This window comes from Sorex fumeus, unplaced genomic scaffold (genome assembly GCF_029834395.1).
Source record: "Sorex fumeus unplaced genomic scaffold, SorFum_2.1 ptg000028l, whole genome shotgun sequence".
In the NCBI taxonomy this organism is placed as follows: domain Eukaryota; kingdom Metazoa; phylum Chordata; class Mammalia; order Eulipotyphla; family Soricidae; genus Sorex; species Sorex fumeus.
The window spans coordinates 5,063,178-5,089,540 of record NW_026606085.1 but is presented as its reverse complement, the minus strand read 5'-3'; the positions used below and the strand labels follow the sequence as shown (position 1 = coordinate 5,089,540).

Genomic DNA, 26,363 nt, shown 5'->3' with positions numbered 1-26,363 from the left:
TTTATAGCAGCTGTAAATGGGTCATTTCTTAGAAGTCACCCGGGCTGTATCTATTGACAATGTGGTTCTTCATTAGTCTCTGTTTCATCTTGAACATCATCCTGATTCCATCCCTGATTTTTTTCCCCAGAGACCCCTTGGCACCTACCCTGATGAGCACTTCACTGAGGAGGCCCCACGCCGGAGCATTGCAGCCTTCCAGAACTGTCTGGCCCAGATCTCACAAGACATCCAGGAGCGAAACCGGGGCCTGGAGTTGCCCTACCTCTACCTGGACCCGCCTCTCATAGAAAACAGTGTCTCCATCTAGCTCCTTCAGTCACACTGGAAGAAAGGCACATGTACGAGACAGGCCAACTTCTCAGGGTCCTACAGGCCCTTCTGTCTTCTCTGTTCTCAGTCAACCTGAACCTTCTCCTCTGAACACTTTTCCACCTAAAGTGACTCTAGTAGCATCGAATGAACTGGGCCTAGCTCTGTGAGGGACAGAGCAGTGTCCAGGATGAGAAGTTTCTGGCTAAAGATGAATGCACAACAAGCCCTTCCAAAAGGAATGAACCCTCTCACTCCTTGCCCTGCTCTGGGCAGGTTCCTACTCCCATCTCTTGGGAAAATCTACCTCTTCCTATTGGGATCCCCAGCTTGGGACTCTACATTCTCCTTTTTAGGTCTCCTCATCCCCAAAATCTTTCTCTTTCTTTGACTTTTCACTGTCTTCCTAGCCTGGGTTCAAAAAAATCTTGCTCCTTTTCTGGAAGAATCTGGAAATCAGGCAAGAGAAGATGTGTGCTTAGAATCTTCTGCCTCATGGTCCTTTTTGACTCCAGTATCTTTAGGAGGAGATTAGAATTAGGGCCCAGTTTATGTGACATTAAAGCTGCAGTTCTTAGTTCTAGACTTCCTGGCCCTGTATGTATATTTGTAGGGTGTGTCTTTTCCCAATCCTTGTCCTATCCCTCTTCCTTACCCTTGAGCTCAGCAAGTTCAATAAACACAAACAGATTTGACTTCATTTAAATTTGGTTGTATAACTTTCATTTTATTTTTTGGGGTGTGTGTGTGTGTAGGTACAGGGGGTTGGGGGATGAAGGAGAATCAGTGAGTCTCTGAATCAGTTGTTCTTGAGACAGGAAGCCGCATAGTTCAGTCTCCTACCTAGCCAGGCCCTACATTCTGCCTTTACCTCTCAGAGTGTGTCATCTTTCAAGAGGTGAAGGAATATCCAAAGGGTTGATAGGAAAAATAAAAGGTATTTTGCAAAGTCATGGGATCTAGTTTCTGGGTGTGTGTGTGTGTGTGTGTGTGTGTGTGTGTGTGTGTGTGTGTGTTGTTATGGTTGCCACTGAGATCCTGTTCTCTTATAGACGCGGGAAAAAATAAACCCTGGCCCTCTTATGAGTGGGTGGAGTTATGGTTAGTTTTGGCCAGCAAGCTATGAGCAGAAATGGTTTGTGTCATCTCCTGCTGCAGCACTTAATTGCTGGCGTGTGTCCTTCTGTACTCTAGAATCTGGAGTTCTGTCCGCCTTTGCTGATTTAGAAGCACATGTATTTCTTTGAGATGGCACTTAACTCAGTTTTTTTATTTTTCTTTTTTATTAGTGGAACACCATGAGGTACAGTTGTAGACTTACAAACTTTCGTGCTTGGGTTTCAGTTATACAATGATTGAGTACCCAGCCCTTCACCAGTGCCCATTCTCCACCACCACTAGCCCTCCTACCCCCCATCCCAACACTCCCACCCCGCCCCTCCTCTTTGGCAGGGCATTCCCTTTTGCTCTCTCTTTCCTTTAGGGTGTTGTGGTTTGCAATAGAGGTATTGAGTGGCCATCGTGTTTGGTCTATATTCTACTTTCAACACACATCTCACATCTCTAGTGAATCCTCCAAACACTACTTGGTGTTCCCTTTTCTATCTAAGCCGCCTTTCCCCCCAGCATCTGCTGCCAGCTTCCAAGTCATGGAGCAGACATCCTGGTACTTATTTCAGCCATTCTTGGGTGTTCTTCTCCTATTCTGTTACTTTATATTCCCCTAGATGAATGCAGTCTTTCTATGTCTGTCCTTCTCTTTCTGACTCATTTCACTTAGCATGATAGAACCACTTGTATGCAAATTTCATGACTTCATCTTTTCTAACAGCTGCATAGTATTCCATTGTGTAGATGTACCAAAGTTTCTTTTACCAGTCATCTGTTCTTGGGCACCCGGGTTTTTTTCTCCAGATTTTGGCTATTGTGAACAGTGCAGCAATGAACATATAAGTACAGTTGTCATCAAACTGCTTAACGGCCATGTTCCCAGAGACTCAGGAAGAAATCTCGGAACCCAGCAGGTTTTGGCAGAAATCCCTCCAAATTTAATTGTCAAAATTTCGGAATTCCAAAGTCATATGTTATTTATAACCAGCAGACCAGCAACCAGAAAACAAATTGTCTACTGTTGCCTTTTTGGCAGATCTGAGCGTTGGGGTAAAATGCCAAATGATAATGGTGGATCTGGTGTCAAAATATTGAATGTAATCAAAGTAGAGAGAGAGTTGTGGAAATCATCTGCCCCACAGGTAGGGGGAGGGTGTAGGATGGAGGTATACTGGGGTTTTTGGTGGTGGAAAATGGGCACTGGTGAAGGGACGGGTGTTTCATTGTATGACCGAGACTTAAACCCGAAAGCTTTGTAACTGCTCTCATGGGGATTCACTAAATAAAATTATAAAAAATGGAAAAAAAGGTAAGGTGGAGTTCATGCACAATTCAATCAGCCTAATCAGTGGTTGAATAAATAGCAGTACTCTTACACTTAAAAAAAAGTGCAGATGTCACTCCGACTATACTTTTTTTCCTCTCTGGAATATATTCCCAGGAATGGTATTGCTGGGTCAAATGGGAGCTCATTTCTAATTTTTTGAGAATTATCCATACTGTTTTCCAAAAGGGCTGAACCAGTCGGCATTCCCACCAGCAGTGAAGGAGAGTCTCTTTCTCCCTTACCTCAGTTTTTTTCTTTGAGAAACTAGAGCAGGTCCAATCTGCTGATCTGAGTCGGATGTGGGCTGAGTGAGAAATACAACTTATCAAGTTAAAATTTCAGGGGTGATGCTGCAGCACAACCTAGTCCATTCTGAATGACACAGGTTTCTGTCTTCTGGAGGGTCTGATGTTCTCCATTCCAGCCTTGTAACTTAGTCATCCATAACTCACCGCTATCCCACACATTCTGTGTCTTCTATTTCCCTAGACCTCAGATTAGACTTGCTTTCCTCCTCTGCCATCTGAGCTAAATTCTGTGCTTGACCAAATCCTGGCTTCTCTCTGGAAAGAGCCATGGTGCCTTCAAGTGGTGTTGGACAGTAAAGGGCTATCCGTTTCAATAGTCCTATCATTCTGATGGCAGGGAAATTGATGGCTTTAGTGTCACAGTAACTGATAACCCTCCCAGAGCCTCACATGAACTTGTTTTTGCTATTCTGCAGAATCTCATAGACCAATATTTTAAGCATCTTTAGTATTCATAGCCAGTTAGTTCTAGCACTGCTGTGTCCTTGGCTTCCTGGGTCAAAGAAAACAAAAAGTACAGGTAGGGTGCTTGCCTTGCACATGGCCGACCTTGGTTTGAATTGTAGCATCCCATATGATCCCCAGAGCCCGCCCTAAGTGATACTTGAACAAGGTCAGGGTGTGGCTGCTGGGTGTGGCTCCAAACAAACAAACAAACAAACAAAATAATACCTTTATACTGCTAAGAAGCTGAGAGCCCTGCCTGGACAGTACTGGGTCAGCAGAGACTGCAGAAGCAACCTTCCTCCAACTATAGTCAACTTCTCATTACCACAGTAAAAAAAACAATGATCTTGTTTCTTTGCCATTTTCCTTACATGTGGTATTTGTCCATTATATGTTCTTCAACTGCGCATGCCCATTTTCCTCATAGGTATGAATAATTATCTGGAAAATTATCCTATCACTATCACTATCACTATCACCCCGTTGTTCATCAATTTGCTTGAGCGGGCACCAGTAACGTCTCCATTCATTCCTGTCATGTGCTAGTGTAGCCCGATGGCATACTGGGGGCTCTTTCAGGGTCAGGGGAATGAAGACCATCATTGTTACTGTTTTTGGCATATCGAGTATGCCACAGGTAGCTTGCCAGGCTCTGCCATATGGGCGGGATACTCTTGGTAGCTTGTCGGGCTTTCTGAGAGGGATGGAGGCTTTTGGGGCAGCCTCTAATTACCTTTACAGTGTTCCCAGTCAGGAACATATGTGGGCAGGAGACTCGGTAGCCTGCTGGGTTCTCTGAGAGTGAGAACTAGACAATAAGAAGTCATGCAGCTACAAATGTGGCCGTGCACTTCCAGGAGCTTGGTTTTATAGTCTCTGGATCTTGGCCATTGATGGGGTTACATGGCAGTTGGTGGGTTTAACTGTCTAGCTACTGGAAGATGGGGGATCTGGGTGGAGGAGGCCCAGTCCTGAATCGAGGAGGCTTGGAGATCTCAGCCCCAGGTCCACACACCTGGGTTTCTCTGCCAGTTCCTTCATGCGTGAGGCCCGTCCTAGTGTGTGGAGAGTGGTCTCACCATGGCTGTGGCTGGGTCCTGGAGGTCTTCAGCTGCTGGGGCTCTGCTCAGAGTGGAGAGAGAAAATCAACCCACCCCCCTCCAAGGGGCCCCAGTGAGGACAGCTAGGCGCGGGGGCAGGAGACTCTGCGTTGTTCTCTTCCGGGAGAGAAGAGAAATTATCCTATATATATATATATATATATATATATATATACATATATATGTATATGTAGTCTATAGATTATCTCTAGCAGCTCTCGGAAGCATAAAAAAAACCCCAATTTCCTCCCTTTGAAGCTGGCTCTACAGTCTATGCTGGCTCGACATACCTCCCAACTTTATTTTCTCTTCCAGTAAAGCCTCTCTTTTCAATACAGTTATCTCTGTGCTTTAAGGACAATGGTGAAGAGGTATGTTTGGAAATAGTTTACCTGCATATTTCAAACTAAAAATTTAGCCAAACTCACCAAAAGTTAGATGAACTAACTTTTGTTCACTTCATCACTAAGATGAACTGTCTAAGTCAATGGTCTGAGAAATACCGAGAGGTGCCTTATTATGGCCAGGCCAACTGTGGTGGAGCCCGGATGGACCATCCCTTGAACCAGCCAGGATTTGGTGAAGTGATGTCGGGCACATTTAGGCAGCCCATCCCTCCAAGAATATGGGCACTCCTTGTCCTCCATCAAAGTCAGAGTCACAAGGTATGTTCATCCTGAAAAATGTCCCCTAGCCAGAGAGGGTGGGGCCAGTACAGATGACTGGAAATGGTTTTCCAGAAAGTCAGCTTGAAGGCAGATTTATTGGGGAGACACCCTAGCCTCATCAGGTACACTTCTTCCTGGGCTCTGGGAAGCTTTGGGAAGAGATGTGGGAAAAGGAACCACGTAAAGAAAGCCCCCCTTCCTGTTAAGGGGCTGCCACTGGTTTGCACTTTTGACTCCCCTGGGCTTTTTTGGCCAGTTTGAAAGGTGACTGGTATGATTACTTTTTTTCCTCTGCTGACCTTAAAAAATATGCCAGATAAATGAGCAGGTGGAGAAATCCTGGAAAGTCCCTTCCATCACTGACACTCTAGGATGTGCCTGGCACATGATTGTTTCCTCCAGGAATTCCTTTGAGATGCGGGAAAAGCAACTATGTTCTCCCTTGGCACCAGCCCTACTTCCTTTGGCGCCTGGTGAGAGACACAACACAAAAACAAAGAAATCAGTCCTTTCAGGGTTGCCTTAAGGGTTGCCATGCAGTTGGGAGCTAAAACCCAAGGGTGGCATGTTAACCTAATTTGCAGAACTGGTGATTCAGAGTGGTGATAGTCAACTACTTGGCAGGCCAGGGACAGGTCAAGGGAAAGGGCTTTGAGGGGCTTTGTGCAAGACAGAAGCTGGGTCATGCGGGCCTGGTCGTGCCCAGTATGTTCTTCTTTTTTTTGGGGGGGGGTGGTGAGGGACACACCCAGCAATGCAGTGCTCTTTGATTACTTCTGGCTCCACACTCTGGAATCACTCCTGGAGGTGCTTGGGGACCATATGAGAGGCTGGGGATAGAATCCAGGTAGGCTTCATGTAAGGCAAACACTCTACCTGTTGAACTATCTCTCCAGTCCCAGTGCCCAGTAAGTTCTTCATTTGGTCAATACTTTTTAGCTCTGGCAAGATTTTTTTTTTTTTTTGCTTTTTGGGTCACACCTGGCGATGCACAGGGGTTACTCCTGGTTCTGCACTCAGGAATTACCCCTGGCGGTGCTCAGGGGACCATATGGGATGCTGGGAATCGAACCTGGGTCGGCCGCGTGCAAGGCAGATGTCCTACCCGCTGTGCTATCGCTCCAGCCCCTTTTTTAAAACTTTTTAAAAAATTATTGAATCGGGGCTGGATAGTACAGTGGGTAGGGCATTTGCCTTGCACGTGGTCGACCCAGGTTCGATCCCCTGCATCCCATATGGTTCCCCAAGCACCGCCAGGAATAATTCCTGAGTGCAAAGCCAGGAGTAATTCCTGAGTAAGGCTGGGTGTGACCCAAAAAACAAAAAGCAAACAAAAAAATTATTGGATCACCATAAGATAGACCATCACAAAGCTAGTCATGATTGGATTTTAGTCATACAATGTTCCAGTACCCATCCCTCCACCAATGTATATTTCCCATCACCAATATCCGCAGTTCCCATCCCCTCCATCTGCCTCTGTGGCAGGCACCTTTCTTTCTGTTCTCTCTCTCTCTCTCTCTCCCCTTTTGTGCATTATGGGTTGTAACTGGGTGGTGGCTTTGGGTGGTAGACGTGACTGCCAGGGCTTCTGGAAGTACAGGGAGGTAGGGGCGGTAGCCCATCCCGACCCCCAAGAGACCCTGGAGATTTCAGTCACAGAACCCACATATCCAAAATTTCAGCAGATTAATATCTCAGTGAGATCCGTCCCGAGACAGTGGAGCCCAGCCAGGGGTGTGGCGGTGATTTTGGGTTGTGGGAGCAAGCGGTTGCCGGGGTCTCTGCCTGGGTTGGTACTGGAAAACCCACCCCCTTTCGATGTACCCATCTTGCACAGGTCCAAGATTAACTGTGGCTTCTGATCTCTTTCAAGATTTGTTTATGGGTCTCTGAAGCAGGGCCAGTGGAAGAGCTTTCTGGTGAGATTTAAGCAGGGGAGTGGCCTGATTTAATTTTTCTTTCTTTCCTGTGTCCTGTTGGGGTAGATCCCCAGGTTTTCATCCTTGACTTGCAGGGTTTAAGGTGGGGCGTGCTAATGGGGGAGTGTTCTAGCAGGGAGGGCCCAGCTTCCTGTGTGGGTGGCCTTGGTGAGCCAACCCCATGAGCTCGCATCCTTCCCAGTGGCATCTCCTGCTCTCCGGGTCCACCCGGGGCCAGAACCAGTTTTTCCACCCAGAGAGCATCTACCCAGAGCAACGTGTCCACGTTTTGGTTGTAACTGGGGAGTGACCTGTCTACATCCTGATACCTAATCCCACCTAGATCCCCAGCATGGGACCCCACCCATCCCATTCCATCACCCCTTTCTCTTCTGTTCCCCTCAAGAACGTAACTCCCACTCAAGACATGAGTGCTGACCCAACCTATAGACATGAGTCAAATAGTCATTGCTCCTGATTTTTAGGGAGTGATTGACTGATGTGGGGGTATGGAGCCATATTGATAATGATCTGCATTAGGAGAGCCAGTATTTTTGGGGGTGGGATATCTGCACCACTTGTGGTGAAAACCAAGCTAGTCTATACTCTCAACTCCTTTCTTGGTGTGCTGAGTCTCCCGCAAACCCTCAGTTGTTTTATAATGTATTAGAAGATTGAGGTGGGTCCCTCACTCTCAAGGTCTGGGACACGGTGTCTAGAGGGGCCTGGAGGGGTCCCCAAGCCCCTGAGCTTCCACTCAAACAAGGACCTGAACTGCCTTACTAGCCCCCCTGAGGGCACACTGTCAAGGAAGTGGACGTGGCTGGCTGTCAGGAGGCTGAGAGAGTGAGCAAAAAATTTGCATCTTAAAATGCAAATTTGCATCTATGGGCTCTTAGCATTCCCCAAGAGTCATCTGGGCAGCGCCCCTGGAAGGCGGGCCTGACCTGCCTGACAGCTCCTGCCTGCCTCTCACCAGTATGGGCCTCCTCAGCCTTCTACCCAATCAGGCTCTGCCCCTTTAACCCACTACCCTCCCCACATCACTCCCTGTCCTTTAGCTTGCCCAGTCTAACTCCCGTCTAACACTCCTCTCTGCATCTTCACTTTGCTTCCTCCCCACTGATTCAGTTCCAAGCCCTGACGTACTTCCATCACAACCCACGGAACCATTAAACATCACATTGGGGCTGGAGAGACAGTAAAGTGGGCTAGGGCATTTGCCTTAAAAGCAGGCTACCTGGGCTTGATCTCTGGAACCCCATAGGGTCCCCTGAGCCCTGCCAAGAGTGATCACTGAGAGCAGAACCAGGAGTAAGACCTGAGCACCACTGGTGTGGCCCTTCCCCCCTCCGACCCCCCCCACCCCAAATCATGTTTCCAAGTCTGGAGAGACAGCTCAAAGGATCAAACATGAGATCCCAAGTTTGATTCCTGTCATGAAAGGGCTCCCTGCTCATTCCCCCCACCCCTCCATTGCCCCACTGCACTCTGAGCACTTCCAGGGTGACCCTGATGACCCACAGTACCACTGGGCCTGGTCAGTATTTCATCTCTGACTCTAGCCTCAGACTGAGTATTGCTGGGAGTGAACACGGCTAGGACCCCCTATGCTTCCAGTCTCCAAGGTACTGGGTGTTATGCCCGGAAGTGGGGAGAAAACCAAACCAAATTACAGACAGTCTCATGTAGAGGGAAAGATGGACATGAATGAAGATGTTAGCTTTCGTGCCATACAACCTATTAAATTTCCCTAAGTTTGTCTTCTTTGGTAAAGCAATTATCAAACTAAGATTAGAAGGAAGAGAAAACATCCATTAAACAGGCCCAAGAGGAAACAGCTTTTGCAAAGTTCCTGTGGTTAGAAAGAGCTGATCTCCCTTCTTTCATGTCTTTCCTCAGAAGTCCTCTTCTTAATATGCTCTTCCCAGATTCCCCCATATCAAAAGTTTTCTCTCCTATACTTTATTTAGTATAGGAGCGATAGCACAGTGGGTAGGGTGTTTGCCTTGCACGCGGCCGGGCAATGGAATGGAATGGGTTCCATTCCTCCGTCTCTCTCAAAGATCCTGGCAAAATATTGAGAGTATCCCGTCTGCACGGCAGAGCCTGGCAAGCTCCCCGTGGTGTATTCGATATGCCCAAAACAGTAACAAGTCTCAGGCTGGAGCAATAGCACAGCGAGTAAGGCGTTTGCCTTGCACGCAGCCAACATGGCCAACACAGGTTCGATTCCCAGCATCCCATATGGTCCCCCGAGCACCACCAGCAGCAATTCCTGAGTGCATGAGCCAGGAGTAACCCCTGTGCATGGCCGGGTGTGACCCAAAAAGCAAAAAAAAAAAAAAAAAAAAAAAAAACCCAAACAAACCAGTAACAAGTCTCACAATGGAGACATTACTGGTGCTCGCTCAAGCAAACTGATGAACAAGTGCTACCTTATTTTTTTAGGATACAGGATTCAAACCCAGACCCCATGTCTTACATTATCTTTCTCTGTGCTATTTTCCCCCTTCAGCCAGCACTACCTTTTAGTTTTCTTGGTTATCGGGTGAAGCCACGTTTCCCCAAGAACATAAGGCAGGGGGGTCATGTGGCTGCATTATATTATTTTTTTTTATGTAGGAGTACTGCTATTTATTCAGCCCCTGATTAGCTGATTGAATTGGGCATGAACTCCACCTTACTTTTTTTTTCATAATTTTATTTATTTATTTTTCTTCTTATATTTATTTATTGAATCACTGTGGGAAAAGTTACTAAGCTTTCAGGTTTAAGTCTCGGTCATACAATGATCAAGCACCTCTCCCTTCACCAGTACTCATTTTTAACCACCAAGAACCCCAATTATACCCCCTTCCCACTTCTCCCAATGCCTGTGAGGCAGATGATTTCCACACTTAACTCTTGTCTACATTGATTACATTCATTATTTTGACAAAAGATGCACCATTATTGTTTAGAATTCCCCCCCCCCCAACAATCAGAATTGCTGAAAAGGCATTGTGAAATACTTTTTTTTCTATAGCTGGTTATGAGAATCATATAATCTCACGTGGCTGCAATAGCGGCCTTGCGATTTTGGATTTCTGCAAAGAGCCAGATAATTAGGAGATTGGTTTCGGTGCGTCTAGTGTTATGGCTGTGCCAGATAGCCGCTCATGGGGGGCAACTTGTGACCTCAATAGGGCGTGAAGAACGAGCTGGTACCGCCCCCCTTCCCATGAGACTGCAGTTGCCCCGTCACCGCCGGCTCATACCTGGCTTTCCTATAAGATCTGAGGTGGCGGCCACCTTGGCTGCATTATATTCTTAGGGCCTATCACAATAGGGGCTCAGTTACCATCTAGGGACAAAAGACAACCTTTACCAGACAAGTAAGCAAAGGGCAATGTGTTCAGGGATGAAGCAGGCATCATCCTGGGGTCTCCAGGGAAGGACAATGTCATTGTCCCAAAGGCAAGGAGGATCCCTATCAGGCTTGGTCAAAGATTGGAGGTGAGGGGAGATCATAGACTTAAGATCTTGAAAAATCATTTCACGCCCTAACTTCAACCCTATCCTGAATTTCAACTCAAATCGCACCTCATCCCTATTTGTTACTTATTCTCTTATTTCCTGGAAACCTTTTTCCAACATAGAGAACCTGCCCCCTCTGCCTCTGACTTGGCCCTGGGCACTTGTGACCTTACCTCTGTGGTGACAGAAAGATGCCACTAGGGAAGAAACCTGGACTGGTGCTTCCTGGTTGACAGGAGGTGCCCTTGGGAGGCAGGCAGGGAGAGGGCAGGCTCAGGAGAAGGGGAGCGAACACAACTCTCTCTCACTCTCCCTGCTCCTGAGAGCAGTGCTCTGACCCTCTCCCCTAATCTGAGTTGAGTCCTAACATCGCCTTAAACTCAGCCTAGTTCTGGGGCTTGGTCACACCTCTGTCCTCAAGACTGTGACTTTTGTGAATCTACTTAGAAACTAGATCCTGATCCTCACCCCTTTCCCACTCTATATTTTGGGGGGAGGGAGGCACACACGGTAATACCTAGGGGTTATTCTGAGCTATGAACTCAGGAATTACTCCTGGCAGTGTTTGGGGGACCATATGGAATGTGGGGGTTCAAACCTGGGTTGGCCACGTGCAAGGCAAGTGCCCTACCTGCTGCACCCGCACTCCGGTTCCCCACTCTACTATTTAATATCCAGCACAATAGTAAACAAATTCTTACATATCGTTTCTTGTCCTCTCAGCCCTGTGTATATTTTCTTTTTTTGCACATACAGTGTCCGGGACAGTGTCCGGAACAGCACACATGTTCCATTAGCCGGTCCCATAAACATATGCTGATGAAATGAAATGAGTGACTCCTGACAAACCCAGTTCCAATGGAGCCCAACCCTGACTCCAGCTGTGCTCTTCCCACCTTCATTCTTTCGGTTTCTTTTTCTTTTTTTCCTCTTTTCCGGTGAGGGTGAGTACTTTATAAAATTGAGGAAGAACGTACAGCCCAAGGTATACAAAGCCCTAGGTAGAAGACATAGAACACTGGTAGCTCACAACAAGGGACCCCTTGCAAGAGCTCAGCCTGTACCCCCGCTCCTGAGATGCTCACTAGACTGTTTTAAGAAGACTTCCAGCTCTTTATAGACTTTATTGCTTTGCCTATTCTGAGTTTTGCCTTCGTGGAGTGATAGGGCATGGGGGTGGCTATGTCTGGCTTCTTTCACTCAATGTAATTGTTGTAAGACTCAATTACTCATCGTTTGTTCTTTTTTGGTTTTTTAATTGCTGAGCAAAATTCAATGTCATAATTAATCCACAAATTACCCAGCCATTCTTGATCTTTGTTTATAGGCACCACAACAGTCATCTACTTCCATGATCAGCCCTAATCCTTCTTGGGGTCCCAGAGGCAGGCAGGAGATGTTCCCTGCCCTCTCCCTGCAGCCCCTGCTTCCCAGGGTCCCTGAGACATCCAGCACCAGCGTTTGTTCCTCCCGGCAGGGGCTCTGGACCCTGGGTCAGAACCATAGGGTGGCTCCTTCCTGCTGCGGCCCTGCCCAGTCCTGTGTCCCAGGGAAATATGGCAGTGGCCAGCCGGCCGGGTCCCCTGCGACTGGCGCCCCAGAAGAGCAGGGAAGCTGCTGCCACGGGCCTGCATAGTAGGGGTGCTGGCACTGCAGCCCATGGGGGCGGGCAGAAGGAAGGAGTTTATTAGGCTGATAAAGATCTGGGGCCCTGCCCTGGGCCCCCTCCCCCAACTTCCCTGGGGCCCTGGCTCAGGCCGGACTGGCTTCCCCACCCTGCAGGCTCCTTCAGCCACCCGCCCAGTCAGAGGCGCGCCCGCCTGCGCCCGCCGCCAGCTCTCTCCGCGCTCGCCGCTGCCCCGCCTGCCCGCCAGGCCTCTCCGGCACAGCAGCCACCGGCCCTGCCGCCCCGCGGGGCCACTCACCGCGTCGGGCCTCTCCAGCTCGGAGGCCGGCCCTTCCACTCCCGCTGTGGCTGGTTTCTTCTGCCTGGCCGGGGCCTCTGCGCGGCCCTCCCCGGTTTGGGCGATTGAGTCCTCTCATCTTCCTTCTGAAGAGCAGCCATGGCCACCTACAAAGTCAAGGTGGCCACAGGTACCGACTTCATGTCAGGAACGATGGACTCCATCTCACTGACCATCGTGGGCACCCAAGGACAGAGCCACAAGCAACTGCTTAACCACTTTGGAAGGGACTTTGCCACTGGGGCGGTAAGTGTGCGTGTGCGTGTGTGTGCGCTTGTGTGTACGCTTGTGCACCCAGCACGTAGTGTGTGTGTATGTGTGCATGCATGTGTAAGTTGTGTATTTGTGTGGGGTGTGTGAATATTGTGTAGGGGTGTGAATGGTACATGCATATGTGTGTATTATGTTTATGGCATGCTTGGGCTCATGGCAGATGTATCTGTGGTACATACGCAAACTGTATGTGTGTGAGTATGTGCATGCTCACGTGTAAGTGTGTGCGGAGGGGGGAGCAGGGGAGGGTGGGCGATCCGAAAGGGGCTGAGAGCAGCGAGGCTCCTAGGGCGATTCTGGGTACCCCTACTCCTGCCCCCTAACCTTCTCCCCCCATCTTTCTTCCTCCCGGGTTTGTGACTCGCATCCCTTTTCTTTCTTTATCAACTCTCCCACCCTCTTCATCTCACTTCATTCTTTCTCCCTCATCCATTGTCATCACTCACCCCATTCCTCAATTCCCAACTCCTTACTTTGTTCCTTTCTTGTCCCTTTCCCACCAGTCTCTTCTGTTCTTTTGTCACTTCCTCTCTTCCCTTTCTTCCCTCTCTCTGATATCCTTCAATCCTCTTCCATACTTACTCATTCTTGCAATTGGAACGATCTTAAATACGTGGTGAATTCTCTTACTTAAAACAGTACCAGTCCAAGTCTACCCAGGGAGGACTTTTGTGTCCTGTGAGGCAAGACAGGGTCTGTATCCTCAGATGCCGTGCCTCAGACACAGTCACCAACTTCTGTGCAACCTTAATAGGTTACTCTATCTATTCATCTCTCTGGACACAAGGCAGGAAAAGGGCTGTGCCACATGTCCCAGAGGTATGGGAGGCCCTTTGTCTATGAGGGCCTGCATGGCCGCTGCAGCCTCAGCTTACTGGGGAAGGAGAGGATGGGACCTTAGGAGCCAGGAATGAGAGTGGGAGACATTGGGCTCCTGTTCTGCCCCTGGAGCTGCTGGTGGTGTATATGTGTGTGTGGGGGGAACATCTCCCAACCTAAGGAAGGGCTGGGAGAGAGACCAGGGCTGGTGGGAGGCGGGGGGGAGCCGGTAGCAAGTCCTGCCTGCTCAGCTGGCCCCGTGCCCTGTCTAGGTGGATGAGTACACCGTCCAGTGCCAGCAGGATCTGGGGGAGCTCATCATCATCCGCCTGCACAAGGAGCGCTACTCCTTCTTTCCCAAGAACTCGTGGTACTGCAACTACGTGCAGATCTGTGCACCCAATGGCCGCATCTACCACTTTCCCGCCTACCAGTGGATGGACGGCTATGAGACGCTGGCACTCCGGGAGGCCACAGGCAAGCCCCTACCTAGTCATTAGTCCCTGCACTCCTGTCCTGCCTTCCTGGTAGGGCCACTTCAGGATCCCAACCCACAGGGACTCTCAGGAGTTCCCGACACTTGGACACTTTGCTCAGTCACTGCCCAGTTTGGGGATGCACATTGGGGAACAGAGAGGACTACCAAGGGGAGGATCCGGGCTCCTGCGGCAGACAAGCTGCCCGCAGCCCCCCTCACTCCTACAGGATGCCCAACCCCTCTACAGAGACCCTTTGTTTCTGAATTAGCTCTGATAGGATGCACCATTGATGCCACAGCATTCGCTGTTACTCCAGAGAGACAGGCTGCTGTGTTGGCAGGGTGGTTTCCGTGGCCTGCCCGTGGCTCCAATGGGCTGCCCACCGCTGTCCCCTACTCCCACTGCTGCTGCCTTGTTCTCTCACTCTGCCTACACAGCAGTTCTGGGTGGCATTCATGTTCTCTGGATGCCCTGGTTTCCAAATGAGTGTTCTTCAGGTTGAAGGGGTGTCCCATTGTTCTACAGGGCCCCTGACACCCCCACAAGGACACCTCATTTCCCTTTTTTTCAAGGAGGGATTTGGGCCACACTTGTCAATGCTCAGGGGTTACTCCACTCAGGAATTGCTCCTGGTGGTGCTCTGAGGACCGTATGGGGTGCCAGGGATCAAACCCAGGTCGACCTCGTGCAAGGCAAGCACCCTACCCACTATAATTCTCTCCGGCCCAGAACACTTCACTCCTCTAATAGTATATACTGCTACTTTAAAAGATGTACCCTTCCCCTGCCCCCACTCTCAGTTAGGTTTCATGATACTCAAGTAGGACGCCCCATTACCACACAGACACACAGTCTGTTGGGCCTGCCAGGGACTGCCAGAGCTGCCTTTCGCTGGCCCTTGGTGGCTCTGATGAGAGAGGAAGAACCCACACGTCAGACACCCTCTTGGCCACACTCCTGGTCGGAGGCCTGGGTCAGCTTTGTACTACATGACAACGGTCTGGACACTGGAAGGCTGTCCAGTGGTTTTTGTTTTTGTTTCCTTTTTTTGACTTATGGGCCATACCTGACTGTGCTCAGGGTTTACTCCTGGCCCTTATCTCAGGAATCACTCCTGGCGGTGCTTCGGGCACCATATAAGATGCTGGGGGTTGAACCTGGGGTGGTTGCTTGCAAAGCAAGTGCTTTAAGTATCTCTCTGGCCTTCCTTTCCTAATTTTCCCTGACTACATCTTCTGAGCCTCTGTTATTTGCCTCAAGGAAAGGAGAGGAGGAAAAGCTGAGAGGGCCTGGTGTCCCCTTCCTCCTCATGGATGACCACCTCTCTCTGTCCCTCATTTCCATGCAGCAAAGGCCTTTCCCGAAAGTAGGGACAGGACCTGAGCTGGGGAAGGGAAGCACAGGTGGAGGGAGGCAGGCCTGGTGGGGACCTGGGAGCGTCTCCTTGGGGAAGTTTCTTTCCATGGTTGTAGGTCTGAGTGGCATGGAAACAGGTGACAGGAAAGGTGACATAAGGTGTCCCGGCAGAAATGAGGTTGGGTGGGGCAGCTGCCACACAATACTAGGGCAGGGAGACTTGAGTCACTAGCTGGACCTTTAAGGAGTGAACATCTCCACCCTGGGGATGAACTGGGGGGCTGGGGCACTGGGGCCCCTGGAGCCTAGAAGCAGAATTCGCCTGGAGGGTAGGAGTTGAGGCAATTGAAGGGGAGGGATTTGGTGAAGGGTGCCTGGGAGGAAAACAGTGGCACTTCAGCAGTTGGGTGCATGTCCAACAGGACTGGCCCCCAGGACACTAGAGAAAGGCCTGGGGTATTTATTTTGTTTTTGTGATTGGGTCACACCCAGCTGTACTCAGGTCTTACTCCTGACTCTGTGCTCAGAGATTGCTTCTGATGGAGTTCTGGGGGACTGTATGTAGTAGTTTCAGGAACTGAACCAGGGTTGACCAGGTGCAAGGCTAGTGCCTTATGTCTCTGGCCCCCAAGAGACCTGAATTTTGATCTCAGCAGAACATCAGGTTATAGTTCCACATGCTTCCAAGAGGGCCAGAGAGATGGTACAGGGGCTAAGGTGCTTGCCTGCCCTGGGTCAAATCCCTGGCACTACATATGGGCCCCTGAGCACCACTAGAGATGGTAACTCTTTTTTTTTCCCACTCTAACCACTGTACTATATCTCCAGCCCCTGATAACACTTTTTTTAAAAAAAAATTTTATTAGTGAAACACCATGAGGTACAGTTGTAGACTTACAAATTTTTGTGCTTGGGTTTCTATTATACAATGATCAAATACTCATCCCTCCACCAGTGTCCATTTTCCACCACCATGGATTCCAGTATCCCTCCCACCCCCATCCCCCCATCCCACCCTGCCTCTGTGGCAGGGCATTCCCTTTTGTTCTCTCTCCTTTTGGGTGCTGTGGTTTGCAAAAAAAGCATTGAGTGGCAATCGTGTTCGCTCTATAGTCTACTTTCAGCATGCATCTCCCATGCTGGGAGGATCCTCCCAACACTCTTTATTTGGTGCTCCCTTCTCTATCTGAGCTGCCTTTTCCCCCTAGCATGTGCGGCTGGCCTCCAAGCCATGGAGTAAACCTCCTGGTACTTATCTCAGCTATTCTTGGGTGTTAGTCTCCTATTTTGTTACTTTATGTTCCCCAGATGAATGCAATCTTTCTATGTCTGTCCCTTTCTTTCTGACTCATTTCGCTTAGCATGATACTTTCCATGTAGTACCACTTGTATGTAAATTTCATGACTTTGTCTTTTATAACAGCTACATAGTACTCCATTGTGTAAATGTACCAAAGTTTCTTTAACCAGTCATCTGTTCTCGGGCACTCAGGTTTTTTCCAGATTCTAGCTATTGTAAACAGTGCTGCAATGAACAAACAAGTGCAGATGTCACTCCGACTATACTTTTTTGCCTCTCTGGGATATATTCCCAGGAGTGGTATTGCTGGGTCAAATGGGAGCTCAATTTCTAATCTTTTGAGAATTGTCCATACTGTTTTCCAAAAGGGCTGAACCAGTAGGCATTCCCACCAGCAGTGAAGGAGTGTCCCTTTCTCGCCACATCCACATCAACAATGGTTGCTTTTGTTCTTTTGAATGTGGCCAGTCTCTGTGGTATGAAATGATATAGAGATGGTAACTCTTGAGCACAGAGTCATATCACCCCATCACCCAACAAACATTCTCCCAAGCCTCAGCATTCTCATTTATAAACACGAACTACTTCATAGAGCTTATGAAAAGTCCAACAAGATACTCTCTCTGAGAAATTTTTTTTTTTCATTTTGGGTCACACCTGGCGATGCTCAGGGGTTACTTCTGGCTTTGCACTCAGGAATTACTCCTGGCAGTGCTCAGGGGACCATATGAGGTGCTGGGAATTGAACCCGGGTCGGCCGTGTGCAAGGCAAACACCCTACTCACTGTATTATCACTCTAGCTTCTCTTTGAGAAATTTTATTTATTTATATATATTTTTCTTGGGCTACACCCAGTGATGCTCTCCATGCTTAGGGGACCTTGGGATGCTGAGGATTGAACCTAGGTCGGCTGCATGTAAGGCAAGTGTCCTGTTTCTCTGGCCCCATCTCTGAGACATTTTTAAAAGGTTTAACTTTTGGCAGATGCTGGATGAGTGGACAGAAACAGACTGCCTGGGTTCAGACCACTGCTTCTCCTTATAAGACGAGTGAGAGGATAGAGTCTTTTAGCTGAAACTGTAAGGCCATAGGCCTTCAAAATTCAGATTTTATTTAGAAGATGCACATACATGTTTGTGTAAATGAAATGTATATGTAGAAATATTCATATACACATGTGTGTATGTATGTATGTATGTATGTATGTATATAAAATCACTGGTTCATGAATTGGTCCCCGTTACACAGAAGGGAAGGAGAGAGACCAAGAAAAGGGACAGAGCATTCCAGATTTGTAGGGCTGTGCTTTAGGAAGCAAGAGAAATTACTTATAAGACTGGTCCTGGGTGGCCTTGGCATAATAAAAGTTCACACCACCAGAATATCAAGTTGAAATAGAGGCTGTAACTGGGGGAAGTTAGATGGTCTTAACAACAAAGCATTCTCTCAAGGTTACAGGTGGACAGTGTGGACATTCCAAGGATTTGGAAGGTGGTGGGAACCTCTGATTTCCTAAGTAATGGATCAACCAGTAGTAATGTCCTTTTGATTGCTTCAACAGATATATGTGAATACATGCCGGCATGTCGGTGTGTACATAGGTAGCTGTATAATGTGTTGGTACACGCATGTGTATCTTTAGATATCTGTATTTTCTCTATATGCACGCAACATATATTATTTGATATACTACTAAGGTACCCCTGAATTAAATATATTAATGCTTCTGTAGCAAAAACTATGATTAGTTATACCTAGTGAAGACTGGATTTACTACATTAAATTGAGAACAGCTGTCCTCCTAACCCCCATATATATACCTGGCTGTGCTCAGGGCTTACTGATGGCTCTGTACTCAGGGATCACTTCTGGAGGGATTTGGGGGAAACTTCTAGCTAGCTATCAAACCTGGATCAGTCATGTGCAAGGCAAGTACCTTACCCTCTAAGCCATCTCTTTGGCCCCTAGAGCAGGTTTTGCCAACCAAGGAATTTTGCATACCTTGTTAAAAAATAACACACAAAACTTGATTTCTGGGGCTGAAGAGATGATACAGTTGGTAAGGTGCTTGCCTTGCACACAGCTGATCTGGGTTCTATCCCCAGCATCCTATATGTTTCCCTGAGCACCATCAGGAGTAGTTTGTGGGCCCAGAACCAGGAGGAACCCCTGAGCATCGCTGGGTGTGGCCCCCAACAATTCATTTCTATAGCTTTTGTTTCTTGGAAATGTGGAGACCAGATTGTGGGTTTGAATAATAGTCACTGGCCTCATAAGATTGTCCTAAAAAGGTTACTAGTGTTGGGGCTGGAGCGATAGTACAGCGGGGAGGACGTTTGCCCTGCACTGACCTGCCCTGCAGCCGAACTGGGTTTGATCCCCGGCATCCTATATGGTTCCCCGAGTACTGCCAGGAGTGATTCCTGAGCATTGCTGGGTGTGACCCAAAAGGTCAAAATAAATAAATAAATAAATAAATAAAGGTTACTAGTGGTTAGAAGGCATCTGATCCCTAAGTGCTAAGCACCTGTTAGTGATTAATGCTTCTGGTGGGCCTATATCAGGGAAACCCATGAGTTGTAGTGCTCACCTTAGATAGAGTGAGGGTGCCAAGGGTGGCCCATGATCTTTTTATCTGATCATGGGAGAAGACACCCTCTCCCTCTACCAGAGTAAGCAATCCCCATCCTTGGCTGTGGGTCCCCCAGAGCTGCTGTTGTAGGCAGAGGCTGAATCTGGATCCCTGTGTGGGTCAGGACAGGTAGGTAGGGGACCAGGCATCAGATCTTGAAGTTCCTCTGGTCTCCCTGCAGGAAAGACGCCGGCAGAGGACACACTCCCGATCCTTCAGGAGCATCGTCAGGAGGAGATCAGAGCCAAGCAGGACTTATACCAGTGAGGGAGGGACATGAGGGTTGCGGGCAGTCAGGGGCTAGCGATGGCTCCTGGATGGCTGGTGGACACCAGGACTCATCGTCTCAACATCTCTCTGCAGCTGGAGGGTCTTCGTTCCTGGCCTACCCAACTATGTGCACATCCCGAGTTACCGGCCTCCAGTCCGGAGAAACCCCAACCGGCCTGAGTAAGGACGCGGCTGCTCTGGGGACCCTACCATGGCCAACACCAGGGGTCTGCCCCGCGGCCGCCCTCTGCACAGATGCCCAGCCCTGCACTCCCTCCCACAGGTGGAACGGCTACATCCCGGGGTTTCCGATTCTCATCAACATTAAGGCCACCAAGTTCCTGAACTCGAACCTCCGCTTCTCCTTCATCAAGACAGCCTCGTTCTTCTTCCGGCTGGGGCCCATGTGGGTGATGGGAGCCGGGGAGCAGGGTGGGGGTGGGGGTGGGGTGGGGGCGGGAGATGCCGAGGTGGAAACGGCCGGGAAACTTGGGGATGCTAGAAATACAGGCTTAGGAGGCGACAGCCAGAGGAGAGGACTAGAAAGCCGGGCAGCCCCTGGAGGACCTGGTGGGGCCTGGTGGGGCGCGCGGGGGCCCGGGACAGTCTCACCAGCGCCGCAATCCCGCACCCTAGGTCCTTGGCCTTTAAAGTGCGCGGCCTGATAGACAAGAAGCAGTCGTGGAAGAGGCTGAAGGACATTAAGAAAATTTTCCCTGCCACTAAGACGGTCATCTCCGGTACGGGGTGGGGGTCCCCCTAATCGAAGGTGTGGGAGCCGGGTGACCGCTGGCGGGAGGACGCCCAGACAGACGGACGCCCGAGCCGCGGCCCCGCAGGACTCGCGCTCAGGCGCGGTGCCCCCTGGCGGGCTCCCGGGGAAACGTGCCCTGGGCCTCGGCACCCCTGGGGACCAGCCGCTGGGGGTGGGGGGAGGCTGGGGGGGATTTGGGGGTGGTGGGTGGAAGGGGGCTGGCCTTTCTTTCGGGTTCTGGGGCGCCCGTTGTCGTTCTCCGCCCCCAGACTCAGGCCTCTGCGTCTCTAATTCCGAGGGGGCCGGCTCCTGTGCTGACGCTCCCGCCCTGTCCCGCTAGAGTACGTGGCCGAGCACTGGGCAGAGGACAGCTTTTTTGGCTACCAGTACCTCAATGGCATCAACCCGGGCTTGCTCCGCCGCTGCACCCGGATCCCAGACAAGTTCCCCGTGACAGATGACATGGTGGGCCCTTTACTGGGTGAGGGGACGTGCCTGCAAGCAGAGCTAGAGGTGAGGCTTTCACTTGCGGAGACCTCCACTGCCTTCTTGCCTCCCCACCCCCGCGAACCCCCCTTTTTCCCCCACCTCTGCACTCCCCCCACCCGCAGGGCCACTTGTATGAGGAGGGGGCTAGGGAACTCTGCAGTCACGGTTTGGGATGCTGGTGCTCCTATTTGGTGCCTACTCACGCCAGCTCCCTTCCAGAAGGGGAACATTTACCTGGCCGACTACCGGATCCTGGAAGGCATCCCCACCGTGGAGCTCAGCGGTCAGAAACAGCACCACTGTGCCCCCCTCTGCCTGCTGCACTTTGGCTCAGAAGGGAAATTGATGCCCATCGCCATCCAGGTGCCTGGGGTGCTGGCCTTGGCCCCTGTGTGAGCTCTGTTCATGGGCCTGTGTGCATACATGAATGCATGTAAATGGGTGAATGTGGGGCCAGGTGTGTCTCTGAGAGGTCACCAGGTCAGCTTGTGTGTGCGTGTGAGATTGATGTATCTGTAGGAGTCAGTGGCCTGGAGGAGTGTGCATGCATATCTGTGGATAGGTATGCATGTCCACATGGTTGCTTCTGGTAATGTTCCCATGTTTACAGACACTTCTGTCTGTGTGGGTGGCCCGAGCCTGGCATGTGGCCAGGCGTGTGACCCTTGGGTTGAGCCCTGTGTGTCCTTCGGTGTACACACCTGTGGACTGCCACCACTGTGCCTTTGCTGTGCAGGATCCTGAGTACCCAGTAGTGCACTGGTCTATACCCCTGTGTCCAGTGTGTGTCTACGCACGGTAGGGGCCAGATGGGTGTTTGCTTGGATGACTCTGTTCATCCAACCATTTGGTAAATCAACCTCTGTGGTGACCAGGCCATGCTCCCAGTACTGGTTCATCACACTGCCTTGAGAAGACCCAAGGTTTGACAGAAAAAGAAATTAAGGTGCTTCAGTTCCAGATATCCTCCAGGGTCAAATCCAAACTAGGAAGAGCATAGAGAACCGAGGGGCAGGATTTAGGGGTGCAGTTTCCTTAGACTCCCCTCTGCTTCCTGCAAATCAGGGTATTTGTGTTGGTTTTTCTGTCCTCATCTAATACTCCCTTTTCTTCTATCCCAGCTAAGTCAGACCCCAGGACCTGATTGCCCCATTTTCCTGCCCAGTGACTCTGAGTGGGACTGGCTGCTGGCCAAGACATGGGTGCGCTATGCGGAGTTCTACTGCCATGAGGCCATCTCCCACCTGCTGGAGACCCACCTCATGGCTGAGGCCTTTTGTCTAGCTGTCCTGAGGCAGCTTCCCATGTGCCACCCCCTCTACAAGGTATGTGATGGGTCCTCCAGCCCTCATGGGCTCTTGTTACCCATGGGGAGGCAGCAGAGGACTCACAGCAGAGGGCACAGGGGAGGAGGGTTTCCTAATGTGAGGGTTGTTTTCAAAACAGGGATGCTGAGGTTCTTTGGGAACTAATTTCAATTTATTTTGTGTTTGTTGTGGGGCCTCTCAAGTGGTATTCAAAGGCCTCAGGGCCACTCTTGGTGATTCTCAGCAGACCCAGTCCAGTGTAAGGGGCTGAGAAGGCTATGCAGAGCCAGGGATGGCCCAGGGGTACTCCTCTGGTGGCCATGTAAAGATGGTGATCAGGCTGCGTTCAGGGCGCCCTACTCCCTGTATGCATGCTTTTGCCCTGCTAACGTCGATCTCTTCCTCTTGCTCTCTGCTTTCTCTCCACAGCTCCTCATCCCTCACACGAGATATACCATTCAAATCAACAGCATTGGGCGGGCCCTCCTACTCAATGAGGGGGGGCTCTCTGCCAGGGTAAGACTTCCTTTTGACCTTTGCCTTTAGATTGAGACCAGAACTTCCCACTTGCCTCAGGACGGGTGTGGGGAAAGGAGTCATTAGGGGAGGGAGTCATATCTACAAGGGCAGTGGCGGAGCTGGTCTCACTATGTGGAGGGTGAGGAGTTCTGGGTCTTGAGGGGGATGCAGCCTTCCTCAAGGGAACTCGCAGGGACTGTGGACCCAGGGTTTGCTTCCTCCCTGAAGGGCATGTCCCTGGGCCTGGAGGGCTTCGCTGAGGTGATGGTTCGGGCTCTGTCAGAGATCACCTACGACAGCCTCTACCTCCCCAATGACTTTGTGGAGCGCGGGGTTCAGGACCTGCCAGAATATTATTACCGCGACGACTGCCTGGCAGTGTGGGATGCCCTGGAGAGGTGAGATTGGGGCAGCAGCGGGTGGCACTTGGGCGGACACCTTGAGATACTGAGGATGGGATGGGAGCTTCAGAGACCCGGGCTGGGTGTCTGCCACAGGGGTTCACATCTGAGGGTCTCTGAGCACATCTGAGCATCTCTGGGCCCTGTGATGCTTTGGCTCTAGCCCTTCTCCATCAGCCTGACCCTTTCTGGAATCTGAGCTGCCCAGGGAGACCCCCTGGCCCTAATCAGGGAGTACTTTGGGGGAGTACTCCCTAATCTGACCTTGCCAGGCCACCGGCCACTTTTGCCCATACTTCTTGCCCACACGCAGGCCTGATGCTGATCTGGGTGAGCTATGGCCACGGTCTTCTGGGAGAAGTGGAAAAAGCAGGGTTGGGGAGGGTTCATAGGGATGTTCTGTCCCCTACTTAGGTATGTGACTGAGATCATCACCTACTATTACCCGTGTGATGCAGCCGTGGAGGCTGACTCGGAACTGCAGTCTTGGGTGCAGGAGATATTCAAGGAGTGCCTGCTGGGACGGGAGAGCTCAGGTATGACATTAGGCCTCGAGGCACTCACAAGGGACTGGGGATGGGGTGGGCCAGTCCAGGGGCACTGGAGCCTGTCTCCCGGTGAAGTGGAGGAAAGCCACTGTCCTAGGGTTTCCTTCTGGGGAAAGCCCCTCACAGCTGGGGGCTCAGCAGTCAGCCTTGGTGGTGTGGGGGGACCACGAGATGCTGGGGCTCAAACATGGGTCAGTCTTAATGTTGCGGAGGAAACATGAGAGGCCAGGGCTTGAACCTGGCCTGGTCCTCAGCATGTCCTCCACGATCTGAGCATCTCTGTGACCTAGAGCTGGGATTCTGATGGGCCTCCTGAGCCTGGAGCAGGGGACTTTGTGAGCATGGCAGTCTTTTGATCCCTGACTATCTCTTGGGATGTCAGACTTGAAGGGGCGACATTCCCTACCCAAGAAACAAACATTTGTGGCTGTGAGCTCAACCAGGAGAGGGATGTTGGTGCTGAGACTGAGGGAGGCTGTGCCGGGGTTGAGGGACATTCCACTTGGGTGTTCATTAACTCAGCAAATATTTAGTGACTGGGGAGGCCAGAGCAACATGATGGTAAAGAGCTTCCCTCAAGCCCCTGGGGTGGTCTGCCCAAGGAAGGTGGCAGTTCTACTCTAGCAGTGTTGGCCTAGTTTGGGGGATACCTGAGTGGGGTCACAAGGGGCCAGAAGTGGTAGGCAGAGAGTGGAGGTGGGTAGCAGACAGCTAAGATCCAGTTGAAGCCTAATACTTTGGCTAGACTCTAGGTAAGATCTGTAGGGTATGAGGGTGAGCATGAGAGAGAGGTGAGCTGGAGAGCTCCCCATGGGAAGGTGTGAGAGCTGGAGCAGCACAGTGAGTTCTTTTGCTGCTGACAGGCCCTGTCCTGGCTCAGGATTCTGGCAGGGTTAAGGCCAACGCTCAAGCAAGGGTGGTTTGCTCAGACTGGTCAGGTTGTTTGGAGTCACTCAGCACCAGAAGAAGTGACAAGCTGATGTGACGTCTCTGTGGACAATTAGGTGGCTCCAGTAGGGAGAGCATTTGGGAATCTGCTGTGATGTCTAAGAGGGAGGGGACAGGGACCTGAGTAGAGGGGGCCTGTGGAAATGACATTAATTCCAGAGATATCAGGGTGGGAGACACATCAGTCTTTGGTGACTAGTTGGGGTTTGGTGTGGGGGTTGGATGAAGCCCAGGCTTTGGGCTTTTGCCTTGGGGCGGGAGTTAACAGCTTAGAGGGCAAGCAATTTCGGGAGGTGGAGGAAAGTTTGAAACCCGGGGTCACCATGGCAACAAGACTGGTTGCTCAGTGTGGCCACAGGAAAGAAAAAGGAACCGCTGGACTGTGTGTGACATAGAGCCAACTGGCGTGTACATTCTTATAGAAAGGGTGGGCCTTTCCCCACTGCCCCGAGACCTGGGAGCAGAGAGGCTCCGTCAGGGAGTTGGAGCAGAGGTTTCAGGTCCCTCCATGCTCAGGCAGGTGCCTGGAGGAGCCTCAGAGGACTCCTGGCCAAGACCAATTGAGCTGGGTTGAGTATGAGTTAGGGTGTACCCACTGGGGGGCCAGATAGGCAGGATGAGGGGTAGGAGGTGGCCACTGGGATAGAGGGTGTGTGTGTGGGGGGGGCTGTGCTAGGCCCAGGGCAGGACTGATGCTGCCTGGCCTTCCCGCCCCCCTCAGGTTTCCCCACCTGCTTGCGGACGGTGCCTGAGCTGATCCGCTACATCACCATTGTCATCTACACCTGCTCTGCCAAGCATGCAGCTGTCAACACAGGGCAGGTACCAGTGCTTTCCAGTCCTGCCCCAGCATCTGGCCTGAGGAGACTTCGTTCCAGCCCCCATCTCAAACCCAGTATCACCCCCCATGCCCCCACCCCACCCCCACCCCGTACTCCCAGTCCAGCTCCACCATTGGTCTCAACTCCAGGCCTAGCTACCATCACAGTTGCAAGTGACAAAGTTAGACCTGGGGTGCTGTCTGACTCCAAACCCTCCGTTTCCCCTGCAGCTAGAATACACCTCATGGATGCCCAATTTCCCGTCTTCCATGCGGAACCCACCAATGCAGGCCAAGGGGCTGACCACACTAGAGACGTTTATGGACACTCTGCCTGACGTGAAGACCACATGCATCATCCTGCTGGTGCTCTGGACGCTCAGCCGTGAGCCCGACGACAAGGTGCTGGGGAACCCTCAGGGTACAGGTGTCAGGGTGGGGGAGCTTGCTGGGGGCTGGGAGCCAGTAACAGGAAGGAGGTGCCAAGGGTGGCCAGCCAGGCTGCTCTAGGGGAGGGCAGAGGGCCGGCTGGCCGCCACTCGGTGCCAGCTGCTGTGTTGGCCCACAGAGGCCGCTGGGCCACTTCCCAGACATCCACTTCGTGGAGGAGGTTCCGCGGAGGAGCATGGAGACCCTCCGCCAGCGCCTGACGCTCATCTCCCAGAACATCCGCCAGCGCAACAAGTGCCTGCCCATCCCCTACTACTATCTGGACCCAGTGCTCATTGAGAACAGCATCTCCATTTAGCGCCCCCCCCACACTTAACCCC

At 50.9% G+C, this 26,363-nt stretch overlaps 2 protein-coding genes across 2 annotated transcripts in view; both read left to right on the top strand.

The window, feature by feature from the left end:
• The window catches only part of ALOXE3 (arachidonate lipoxygenase 3), a 30,988-nt gene extending 30,286 nt beyond the window's left edge, over window positions 1-702 (top strand). The window contains exon 15 of the mRNA XM_056115015.1: window positions 131-702. Within this exon, the coding sequence (XP_055970990.1) occupies window positions 131-310 (180 nt within the window). The 3' untranslated portion in view covers window positions 311-702. The remainder of the gene's footprint in view (window positions 1-130) is intronic.
• Window positions 703-12,776: 12,074 nt separating this feature from the next.
• Window positions 12,777-26,341, top strand: ALOX12B (arachidonate 12-lipoxygenase, 12R type). Its single transcript, XM_056115024.1, has 15 exons — window positions 12,777-12,923; window positions 14,042-14,246; window positions 19,719-19,800; window positions 19,901-19,987; window positions 20,091-20,213; window positions 20,444-20,547; window positions 20,902-21,074; window positions 21,270-21,413; window positions 22,172-22,375; window positions 22,787-22,873; window positions 23,105-23,274; window positions 23,692-23,813; window positions 25,495-25,595; window positions 25,825-25,995; window positions 26,162-26,341. The coding sequence occupies exons 1-15, from the start codon at window positions 12,777-12,779 to the stop codon at window positions 26,339-26,341; spliced, it is 2,100 nt and encodes a 699-aa protein (XP_055970999.1).
• Window positions 26,342-26,363: the final 22 nt, after the last annotated feature.

What these genes read in the sequence shown, in the direction of transcription:
- ALOX12B (XM_056115024.1), top strand. Translation starts at nt 12,777, where the DNA reads ATGGCCACCTACAAAGTCAAGGTGGCCACAGGTACCGACTTCATGTCA. An exon ending in GGGACTTTGCCACTGGGGCG is followed by an intron (nt 12,924 to 14,041) that starts GTAAGTGTGCGT and finishes TGCCCTGTCTAG; the next exon opens with GTGGATGAGTACACCGTCCA. An exon ending in AGGGGGGGCTCTCTGCCAGG is followed by an intron (nt 22,874 to 23,104) that starts GTAAGACTTCCT and finishes TCCTCCCTGAAG; the next exon opens with GGCATGTCCCTGGGCCTGGA.